The sequence below is a fragment of the Bombus terrestris genome, chromosome 5, assembly GCF_910591885.1.
Source record: "Bombus terrestris chromosome 5, iyBomTerr1.2, whole genome shotgun sequence".
In the NCBI taxonomy this organism is placed as follows: Eukaryota; Metazoa; Arthropoda; class Insecta; order Hymenoptera; family Apidae; genus Bombus; species Bombus terrestris.
Genome location: NC_063273.1, coordinates 9,834,224 through 9,846,376, shown reverse-complemented (window position 1 = coordinate 9,846,376; position 12,153 = coordinate 9,834,224). Strand labels below are relative to the sequence as shown.

At 31.6% G+C, this 12,153-nt stretch overlaps 2 protein-coding genes across 4 annotated transcripts; one reads left to right on the top strand and one right to left on the bottom strand.

Moving 5' to 3' along the window:
- The first annotated feature begins 2,975 nt into the window (after positions 1–2,975).
- Positions 2,976–8,848, top strand: LOC100647296 (translation elongation factor 2). The gene is made up of 14 exons (XM_003395818.4): positions 2,976–3,129; positions 4,018–4,232; positions 4,307–4,500; positions 4,802–5,010; positions 5,099–5,332; positions 5,407–5,520; positions 5,726–5,872; positions 6,070–6,310; positions 6,501–6,668; positions 6,852–7,141; positions 7,216–7,425; positions 7,492–7,674; positions 7,758–8,015; positions 8,252–8,848. Exons 1-14 carry the CDS (start codon positions 3,127–3,129, stop codon positions 8,318–8,320), a joined length of 2,535 nt encoding a protein of 844 aa, XP_003395866.2. The 5' UTR covers positions 2,976–3,126; the 3' UTR covers positions 8,321–8,848.
- LOC100646138 (protein PRRC1-B) lies at positions 8,435–11,855 on the bottom strand. 3 transcript variants are annotated; one of them, XM_012308445.3, is made up of 5 exons: positions 11,562–11,855; positions 10,719–11,150; positions 9,946–10,048; positions 9,512–9,869; positions 8,435–9,442 (listed from the first exon to the last, which is right to left on the bottom strand). In XM_012308445.3, the coding sequence occupies exons 1-5, from the start codon at positions 11,650–11,652 to the stop codon at positions 9,329–9,331; spliced, it is 1,098 nt and encodes a 365-aa protein (XP_012163835.1). In that variant the 5' UTR covers positions 11,653–11,855; the 3' UTR covers positions 8,435–9,328. The 3 variants fall into 3 exon arrangements, with proteins under 3 accessions (XP_012163835.1, XP_003395277.1, XP_012163834.1); XM_003395229.4 differs by having other exon boundaries at positions 10,731–11,198; positions 11,562–11,840; XM_012308444.3 differs by having other exon boundaries at positions 10,719–11,198; positions 11,562–11,831.
- Positions 11,856–12,153: the final 298 nt, after the last annotated feature.

The window sequence follows — 12,153 nt, the reverse complement described above, 5'->3', positions numbered from 1 at the left end:
ACAGAGGTTGGTTCGTGGGTAGTACGGATGAACGAAGAGGGAGCTTGATTTGTTAATTACTATGATAGTTAGCGATATTTCTTTGGTTGCGAGTACGGAGGGTTGTTTGTTTCGAAATATACAAATTTAAAGATCGTGCAGCGTAGGTTAGCTCACGGAGGTTCGCAAACGATTGGGTTAAAAGGAGAAGTTCTATTATCGTTCGCAGTGGTGATCAATGATAGTGCTTCTTCGATGGTAAGAATGGAAGTTGAGGAAGCTTTTGTTGTGGTAAAGTTTGGCGTGGAAGTTTGAAACGAGTGTAGAACGATTTGTGGGTAGTTTGGTTGAGAAGGAAGGAAGTTTGATTTATTATTTTCTGTGGTGTTATCATTAATTACTATTATTAATGACGATACTTCTATGGTAGGAAGAATAGAGATTGTATATCACGAATCATGAATTAATTATAATCTGTTACGAGAATAAAAACTAAAGAAAGCTTCCACTTAAGCATCTGAAAGATCGATATAAAAATTCCAAGATATTAAAATATGATTCCTGTTTATTAAATTTCATAAACATCTGGTTGCAACTTAAGAGATATCGTGATGGATAAAAACAGCGAAATTTTTACTTCCATCCAGTGCGGTAATTAAAACTTTCGTATACGGAGAAACACTTAATTAAGAGGAGAAGCGTTTCGGGAAAGAAGAATAGAAAACTTGAAGATATTCCAGCGTTGTTCCAATAGTTTACTTCGTGCGAGTAAGCGTATTTCTATACACAGGAAGCGAAGAAGAAACGGAACAGATATGAAGTATCGATGAAATGATTCTTGACTTATCGACCGATGGTCCATCGGCCCCTTGTAATTACTTCGGTGGATAATTAAAACGGTCGTTCTTTAAGCCTGTTCTTTTATCTTATACAGATTTTATCTTATACAGATAGTTCGGTAATAAATAATAAGGGAAAATAATATCGACAAAATGTGAACGCGTGGGTGTGCCATTTTTAAGTTACATAACGTAGGTACTTAAGCAATATTTTATATAAAATGTTGCTATTATCTGGTGTAATTGGTAAACTACTATTTTTAAATAGTAGAAATTTCCAAATATTCTAGTAGTATAGAATAGTGATAATTATCTTTATTGTAATCTTATATTCTGAAATCCCATTTTCATTGAAGCCCATAATTCCAATTGGAAGGAAAAATACTCTCATATAAAAAAACACGCATGAGAAATCGCCTATTTCCATTTGTCATGGTACAATTTTCATCAGAAAATCTGCTCGTCATCAATAAGTTTCCGAAAAACCTATTACCATGGCCATCTCCTCTGGCCACGTGTTGATTCACGTGCACAACGAGAAAGACGTAGCGACTCCGCCGTATGTTTTTATACACGATACCGAATCGGAGGCTGACGAAGGGCTGTACACGCGGTGGGGATGTTAACAGGGTGTTGCGTAACGAGATCATAGCACCAAGAGGGTAGATCTTGCGAGAGCCTATCTTCTTGTTGCTTCCGATTCGTTTTAATTCCTAGTTTGTGAAGCACACTGGCTCGCGTTTCTCCATGTTTGATGAAAACGATAGAAAAATGCCATCTAAAATATAACTCGAATTTACCGATTTCAAAAGATTGCTGTCATCCATTCTCCAAAGTATAAACTATGATTCCAACTGATGTCGAAAGGTTTCTGTAATCTAAGATATCTTTATAAGTTTCCTAATTGCAGACTTTCTTGAATTCTTGCAGAATTTCAAGCTACTTCAATTTCGATTTCCAAAAATTTGTCCAACCTAACTTCCAACTTTCAGTCATGAGCTCCGTTGACAATTCTATCCAAAAATTCTATCCAATAATTCCAAGCTACCAATTTCAATATTTATATTTCCCCTATCAATCGTCCAAACTATCTTTCCCATATTTCACTCAAAATATTATACCAATGGATTCGTTAAATGTATGCAGTGTAAAAAATTAGTAGATTTAAGACTATAACTTTATTTCTATAATAATTTTATCAATATTTGATTAAGTGCAATTGGGATGTTTTTATTAATTAATGAAGTTGTAATAAGCGATCTTCTAATTATTTTGAAGTGCCAATAAAAATGTGTTTTCGTTGTTTGAAAAATACTAATGATTTAATACATCGTAAAAAACAAATGCACACGTATATTGAAGAATAATTAACATTGATTTTATTATTTATGTTTTTCTTTTTTCATTTAAAGCATTACATTTCGATAGACTACACATAAATTTTATATATAATTTTTAAATCCATATAAGTATCTAATGACACGAAAATATAGATAAAGCAAAAAAGTTAATAATAGAAATACGGTGTATTTATTCTTTGTAAGAGTGGAACACCATATTATGTAATATGTACGATTTAATGTACACTACACCGAAATTAATGTTTCTAAGAGTAATCATTTTACAAGAAAACGCACAATCGTTACTATTTTCTTAATATGTACGTAATTATGTCTTTTGTACACTTGTCTATGTCTAATATAATAGATTATATAATTTTTATTGTTGAACCAATGCAATATTTTATATGAATATTTCATCTAAGATAGAATAAGAAAATAATATTCAATGATAAACGTATTCATATCTAAGCGATGTTTTTTTTGTAACCTTTGAATTGTTTTCTTTCTTTTTCTGCCTGTCCTTCTCTTTTCATACAAACATTTTACTAACACTAAATGAAACAATTTTAATTTAATAATCTTTACAACAAATGAAGAAAAAAATATAAATTAGAAGAACATTCGTTTCATTATCAATCTTTTTTTGTCTCAATTTTAATTTAAATTATTAGATGGCAGCACTAAGCACAACAATAGCTGTTATACTACTACAGATTAACGGATTGCATTTTAAACTCTCCTACAATCGGTTGTAACCTGCGCGCGCAAATTAAGCCACGTGGTAGGGATTACAAAATTCCAATTGGCCCTGTGCATAACACGAAATACGCGTGACAAGGAACGCCCTCTATCGTGTACGAAACGTTCGTTCCTTTCACAGAACTTCTGTTCTTTCCTAGGGAGTCCGCCATTGTTGGTGCACGTATATTTCTGTTAAGGCCAACGGAAATCGGACTACATCCAAAATGGTAAGTGTAATCTTTCCAAAGTAAAACGAACTTGTAAATCTGTACGATGTGTGGAGTGCAGAGGTATGAATATTTTTGAAGACCGAGTGTCACCTGGGTTCAGAAAAATTGAAAACTGGCGGATTACTTGGGATTGCGCAACTCCCTTTGAAGATAAATTTTGAGGCTCGCGATGGATATGCCAAGATTAAAAGCTCTGAAGGTTCAGCAAAAATTCTGGCGAAATATTCCTGAAAAATTTTCCGACACAATGCTTCGAAGTTACCCTATGTTCGAAGTTCAAATATGTTTCGTCTCTTGTTCAAGAGGCAACGTGTCATGGAGTTTTGTAGTCTCTTGTTACAAATCGCAGCATGCTCTCGAAACATCGTGAGTCTTCAAGAAAATGTTCTCGATGGTTCTTGGTGAATTGAGAACTTTGCGGGAACAATCTAAACGAGCATCATTGCACAAAAAAACACGTCGAATACCTTGCACACTGTATATAGAAAACGAAGAAGTTGTGACACTTTAGGGTCAAGCTCTAACAAAAAAAAAGTATTCATACAGGAATATAATTCTCTCTATTCTAAATAATATTGATCATATTTGTTAAGATTTATGAAGCTTTGATTTCAATATGGTCAGTATGAAAATCATTTTATCTTTTCCTTTATCTGAGATAAAATTGTTTTTCAAACTTTATATTCCATATTTTAGGAAAATATTGAGAACATATTAAGAAAATAATATATTTGATAACATAAAATTAAAAAATGATTTGTAGAATGTCATTTTCGATTAAGAAAATTTTAATCAATATGTTGTAATCAGTTTCATCAACTTTAATTAGTTATAATCATGTTAAACCTATATATTTAGCATTAAAAAGTTTTTTATTTGTTACAGGTGAACTTCACGGTAGATGAGATACGTGCTATGATGGACAAAAAGAAAAACATCAGAAATATGTCTGTCATTGCGCATGTTGATCATGGAAAGTCAACTTTGACTGACTCCCTTGTGTCTAAGGCCGGTATTATTGCTGGTGCTAAAGCTGGTGAAACCAGATTTACAGATACTCGCAAGGATGAACAGGAACGATGTATTACTATTAAATCCACGTAAGTTTAATCTGTTTAATCTTATCAGTTGATGTTTTTAACTGCCTACCTACAAGTAATATTTTTAATTGCAGAGCTATTTCTATGTTCTTTGCACTTGAAGAGAAAGACTTAGTTTTCATTACAAATCCTGATCAACGTGACAAGGATGAAAAAGGTTTCTTGATTAACCTTATTGATTCACCTGGCCATGTTGATTTCTCCAGTGAAGTAACTGCTGCTCTTCGAGTAACTGATGGAGCTCTTGTAGTTGTTGATTGTGTATCTGGTGCGTACTTTAAATGATGTAATTTGAATTAAACTAATATCCCTTCCAGCACAAAAAGCGTTACTCTGTAGTATATCAGTTGGTTAAACTGACTGATGCACATGGACAGTGTTGATGGTGCATCAATGGAAGAAGATTAAAATGATAGCAACTGTGTTTAAACGCTGTTGGTGGACCTCTATCCTTATGTCCGAGACTAGCATGCTACGACACAATTGCTACAATTTTATTTTAAAGAATTTTGTTTTCTTTTTATATTTTCATTTCATGAAAATCATAATTTTTTTTATACTTTGTCAAGGTGTATGTGTGCAAACGGAAACTGTACTTCGTCAAGCTATTGCTGAACGTATAAAGCCAGTGTTGTTCATGAACAAAATGGACAGAGCACTTTTAGAACTTCAGCTTGATAGTGAAGATCTTTATCAAACTTTCCAGCGTATTGTTGAAAACGTTAACGTTATTATTGCAACATATTCGGACGATGATGGTCCTATGGGTGAAGTTAGAGTAAGTAAATGAATTAATTTTATTTCTATGTAACATTGTTTCTTACTTTTATATTAATATTCTTATTAATTATGTTTGTTGCAAATAGGTAGATCCTAGTAAAGGTTCAGTCGGTTTTGGTTCTGGTCTTCATGGTTGGGCGTTTACATTAAAACAATTTTCTGAAATGTATGCTGAGAAATTTAAAATTGACGTTGTAAAACTTATGAATAGATTATGGGGAGAATCTTTCTTTAACCCCAAAACTAAGAAGTGGAGCAAGCAGAAGGAAACAGACAATAAACGATCCTTTTGCATGTACGTCTTAGATCCAATTTATAAGGTATGTTAATTATTAACTACTTATGATAAATAAATATTAATTTTTTTTTACTAATAACAATACAAAATTAACAGGTATTTGATAGTATAATGAATTACAAAAAAGATGAAGCAGACAACCTGCTGCAAAAATTAGGAATTGTTTTAAAACCGGAAGATAAAGATAAGGATGGCAAAGCTCTTCTTAAGGTAACTTTTTCTATATAAAACTATCATTTTAATTCATTTGAATGTTTTGGAAATATTTATGATGACTTCTAAAAAAAAAACTTTTCTGACATCTCTACAGAATTTCTTTGACCGATAATATTTTATTCTGATAATACTTTAGTTTTAATTAATTAATCAATAAATATCATGAGTGAGTATATATCAGTATAATAATCCGTTTTAGGTTGTCATGAGAACATGGTTACCAGCTGGAGAAGCTTTGCTTCAGATGATTGCTATTCATTTACCATCCCCTGTTACCGCGCAGAAATATCGTATGGAAATGTTGTATGAAGGTCCGCTTGATGACGAGGCTGCAATTGGTATTAAGGTATGTATAAATAATATAATTTTAAGATAAAAAATCTTAATTAGTTTTACTATATATGATGAAATCTCACAGACCTGTTCTGACTTATATATGGTAGATATGAGTAGTAACTGATTGATATATGTATAATTCAATTTTTAATTCAGCTTTAAAGTGAACTTGTTGATTTTATATCCAATTGAAATCTTATTTTACAGAACTGCGATCCGAATGGACCACTCATGATGTATGTTTCAAAAATGGTACCGACCTCCGACAAAGGTCGTTTCTATGCTTTCGGTCGTGTATTCTCTGGAAAAGTAAGCACTGGAATGAAAGCACGTATTATGGGACCTAATTTCCAACCGGGTAAAAAAGAAGATCTTTATGAGAAAGCTATCCAGCGTACAATTTTGATGATGGGACGTTACGTTGAGGCGATTGAAGATGTGCCTTCTGGTCAGTAAATCCTTCATTTGGTTCCAAATCTTCTCAAGTAATAGTACTATGATGATTGTTTTCATCTACCTGTTCTGACCTTTTCTGAATGACAATAGAACGGCCAACTGACGCTTAAATTGATAATATTAAAATGTTATTTCGTATAAAAAATGTAATTACAACAGATTATTTTTATCATTCAAAATAGGTAATATTTGTGGACTTGTTGGCGTTGATCAATTCTTAGTGAAGACTGGTACCATCACCACGTTTAAGGATGCACACAATATGAAAGTTATGAAATTTTCGGTTTCACCTGTCGTCCGTGTGGCTGTTGAACCTAAAAATCCAGCAGATTTACCTAAATTAGTTGAAGGTATATTTATTTATTGATTTAATATAATTTGTTATAATTTAATGTCTAAATAAGGATGAAACCTTACTTTGAGCATTGGGTTATGATAAACCGTGATTTTAATTGAAAATCTGAAAGTGATCGTCATCTAAATTTCATTTAATAAAAGTGTTAATATTTTTTAACAAAATAATTCGTATTCAGGTCTTAAACGTTTGGCGAAATCAGATCCTATGGTACAATGTATTATTGAAGAATCAGGAGAGCACATTATTGCTGGTGCTGGAGAACTGCACCTTGAAATTTGTTTAAAGGACTTGGAAGAAGATCATGCTTGTATACCCATTAAGAAATCGGATCCTGTTGTTTCTTACAGAGAAACAATTTCGGAACAATCGAATCAGATGTGTCTTTCAAAATCACCTAATAAGCATAATCGGTTATTCATGATGGCGTGTCCTATGCCTGATGGTCTCGCTGAAGATATCGATAGTGTATGTTTCCATTCTATAAAAATTTATAATTAATATTCTTGTTTTGTTTCTATTTAATGTTTATAATCTTATAGGGTGAAGTTAATCCAAGGGATGACTTCAAAGTACGTGCTCGTTATTTGAACGAAAAGTATGACTACGATGTTAGCGAAGCTAGGAAGATTTGGTGCTTTGGACCTGATGGAACTGGACCCAACATTCTTGTAGATTGTACGAAAGGAGTACAGTATCTTAACGAAATTAAGGATTCTGTTGTAGCTGGATTCCAATGGGCTACGAAAGAGGTATAATATCATAGATTAATGAAAAAGATATTCAGAAGTAATTTTTTATTTATAATTATTTCACAGGGTGTTCTTTCGGAAGAAAACTTGAGAGGTGTGCGTTTCAACATTCACGATGTGACGTTACATGCTGACGCTATTCATAGAGGTGGTGGTCAAATTATTCCTACCACAAGACGTTGCCTTTATGCTTGTCTTCTCACTGCCTCTCCTCGACTTATGGAACCAGTTTACTTATGCGAAATTCAGGTAAATTTAGTTTTATAATTTACTGAAGATTTTATAACTAGTATGTTAAGTTTTTGTATTCTAATGTAATAAAATTGTCATAGTGTCCTGAAACAGCTGTCGGTGGTATCTATGGTGTGCTTAACCGAAGAAGAGGTCACGTATTCGAAGAACAACAGGTTGCTGGTACACCTATGTTTGTAGTTAAAGCATATCTTCCAGTTAATGAGTCCTTTGGTTTTACTGCCGACTTGCGTTCTAACACCGGCGGACAAGCTTTCCCTCAATGTGTATTCGATCATTGGCAGATCTTGCCCGGTGATCCAATGGAACCTAATTCTAGACCTTATCAAGTTGTGCAGGTAATTTATCTGTTCTGAAATTTTTATAACTACCCACGGTCATAACTGATGGTAATGAGTAAATATCAATACATTGCCATTTTTAATCTCGTGGAAAAGAAACTGTTTTTTTGTTTTGGTATTCTAGTGACATATTCAAGTATACCTGAATAGGGAAACATACAAATTTATATCTTCCTTTTGTGAGATGTGATACATTTGACTACTATTAAGTGTAATAATTCTTGTTCTTACAGGAAACACGTAAAAGAAAAGGATTGAAGGAAGGTCTCCCAGATTTGAATGCATACCTTGATAAATTGTAACCATAGATTCGCGCACCATATTTAAATATCTATTTAAATATTGTAATTCAATTAATATTGCTCGGACCGTATACAATCTACATCGGTTTATTATGAACTTTTTTTTGCGCAAAGAAACATGAGAAATACATGATTATAAATATGAAAAAAAAACAATAAATTGTAATTATAATGGAAAGTACGCATGTTGGCGCAAGGAGAAATATTTTATACATTTATTTAATTAAGCATGCCACACGTTATCAAGATCCCAGTGGCTTTCTGTTTTTAGCATATCAGCATCAGATAAGAATTCAATTGTTATTTTTATTGTGGTGGTAACTTATTGCCAGTTTCATATAACAAATGAAAACAAAAGATTGTAATTTTTTACATTGCTTTTTTACCACAATTAGTTTTAATTTTTTTGTTGATATTTTCAAACGATTGGACGAATTTCGAAGTTATTGATAACAAAAAATCTACAACAGCAATGTATTCATTGAAACGAAATGCATCAAGAAATTAAAAATGAAATTACGAGAGGAAGTGTTTTTATTATCTTTGTTAAAAATACCCAACCATTCCAAAATCTGATAGAATTAAGACAAGTAAAAAAAACGTTATGTTCAAATTATGTATAAATTATGATTTTATTTTAATAAAATATACTATAGTGTCAATACATCTAATATTAATAATTCATATGTGATGAAATAATCACATTCAACATACCAAACCTATTTTTTGATATATTTCGACTTCATTCCATTAATTTTTTGTACATATTACCACATATAATTAAAATACATTTCCTTAATTTATAAATACTAATTTAATAAGTATATCACGTTAATTGAATTGGATCTTTGTTTCAACAATGTGATGTAATGTTAGCTACTCGTAAAAAATAAGAGTCTAAGAAATAAATTTTGATAATTGATTCAAGTTACTCTATAAATTATTATAGTTGCATTTACAAAAACGCAATTCATTGATAAATTGCATTGATATATTTTTCATAAAAATTTAGATGGGATTAATTGTGTTTTTGTAGATGCCAGCTAGTGATTGAGCTGCTAAAAGTATAATGTCTCTTCTGGAAATTCCTGTAAGTGCATGATGCCATTCATTGTGAGAAACCTTCAAAGATATATTACTTTTTTAGAATTGTAATTATACAATTACCGTGCTTACTTTCTTTATACCAACCTGTAAACTGTTTGCCATTAAACTACCAACAGTAACTGATAATCCAGACCATTTAAGAGGATAATCTTCAGGTGTGGCTTCTTGTGCCATTGTTACTATTTGACTTGGCACTGGAGTCATTTGAGTGAACGTTTGCAAATTCACATTACGTTTCGGATCATTAAGAAGTATCACCCCTAAATCATACCATTTATCTTCACCAACTTCTAACAGAAAATTTTCTACTGCAATTATAGGTATATCTTTTGGAAGAGTCGGAATATTTCGAGCAGAATTAATTCTTTCTTCTGCTCCTTTCACACCCGCAGCAAAACCAACTGGTTGAGCAGCCACAGCTGAACTTTCCACTGATATACCACTACAAAATAATCAACATTTTAATGAAAATATAGCAGTATAGAATTAAATGAATACAATTCATGATTATTACTCACGTTACTGTTGCCTTCCCAAAAACTGTTTGGAAAGCCTGACGAACAGAACTTATTTTAACATCTTTGTCTGATGCAACTACAATCTCCATATCACCACCAGAATCTGAAAAGTATATTTTCCACAGAGCCTGCATATATGTTTGTAAATGAACTAACATGTTGCACAGTCACGATGTTGCTATTTACATTCACATATTAATAGTGTGAAATCTATATATTGTTCCTCAAATTTTAATTGCCATTTTATTAAAACATGATGAAATAGAATGTACTTCTTTGTATTATTACAAGTTGTTTTCAACAATTACTTCTTCACAACACTGTGCATAGGTATATGTTAATGAAAACTTTACTTATAAAATTACTTTAATTACTATTTTTAATTATCACTTTATTTGTAATACAAATTATACAATCACTCTATTTTATGTGTGATTTGGAACACTATTTCACATATACAAATGTTATAATTTCAGTTACTTAATAAATGAAAAATAAGGAGGAAAAATATTTTGTAAATGACAGATAAACAGCACACAGCACAGTTCACTAAATTAAGTTTGGTTTTTAGATCATCCAAAAATAACACAGTACATATATATGTTCCTTTCAGATATGATGCAATAATATAATCTAATAGATACAGTGACATACATTTAGATATGAAATTGACAAAACACTCAAGCCAGGAGAAATAATCAAGAAATTTACAAAATAGAAAAGGATTAAATTGCTTTTACTTGCATGTCAGGATTAGTAGCTTTCTTACTTACAAATGAACTCACGCATCTGAGGATCTAATGTTGTGATCATAGTATTAACACTGTTCTTTGCTTTTTCTGCAACTTTGCTTAATACATTACTATTTACTACTGTTTCTTTAACCCATGACAGTAGACCACCTCCAACCATTCCTGAATCTTGGACTATATTTTCTGATGGCACTGTAGTTTGTACATTTTGTATGGACGGAGTAACAATAGGAGTTGTAATTACTTGATGTGTTTCTTGCTGTAATGGTTTAGATTGAATAACAGTATTTAACATTGATTTATTAGGTTCCTGTTCATGAAGTTTCTTTTGTGAAGATGATTCTAAATTATTAGGCCTTTCTGATAACATTGTTCCAGGGTTTGAAATAAAAATAGGCAATGCACTAGGTGGTGGTACATTTGATAACAAATTCCCTGTAGATGTTGATACACCTAATGGCATTAATAAAGATGTTGATGAAGACAAACTGCTAAAAGAATCTGGAAATTACATTATTTATATAAATGACACATTGTCCTAATACATTAGTGTATCTGAATAAATAAAAAAAACCTTCATCAAGTAATAAGTTATTTTTGTCCTATTTACCAAATAAAATTTATTGTTCGTTTAAATAATATATCGTAGAATGTTTTGACATAAGATACATAATTACATTCATTTTATGTTATAATATTTTTATGTTTGTTATATTTCTCAAGAATTAATTTTTTATAATTTTCTTCTAAAATCTTTTGCACTATACGGAAAACTAGCAGCCAATTAGAGTGAACATAAATCTTTTTACTTGCGAAGGAATTTGACAGATACGCAGGTGTTTATGTTTTGCCTTTCATTCTTACCTGTTTTTACGATTTCTCCAGATGTAGACGATTCATCTGTTCTTCTTTCGACAAATTCGAATGTGGATTCTCCATTGGAATCGTCAGTCATTGTTGATTAACTTTTCTAAATTTACACGTTAAATGTCCAAAACTATATTGTGAATTTTCTATACGCAGCTATGTATGCAAAAGACATAATATGTACATGGATTGACTATGTATAATTATGAGCTGCAAGCTGAAAGCTACAAGTGACCAACTTCATTATCTTGAAACAGTCTGAAGATAGGAACTAGTCACATGTATACATATTCACATATATTCCTATATCTTATACCTATTTACTTTATTTGAGTAAATGAAAATTTTATTTAGTTAGAAGTTACGGTTTAATTTCGGTTTAGGGAATATAAAATTATTGACATTTTTTGTTATTTGATAGTTTTCGTCGCGTAGGATCTAAAAGTCTTAACTTTAGAAATCAAGCGGTTCAAGAGTTATCCATACGTAAAATTGAGCATTTTTAGTGTATTTTATAGGTTAGCATGACACTATATTACTTCCATCCATCATCTGATTAATCCGTACTACGGATACAGATGAGTGTTGA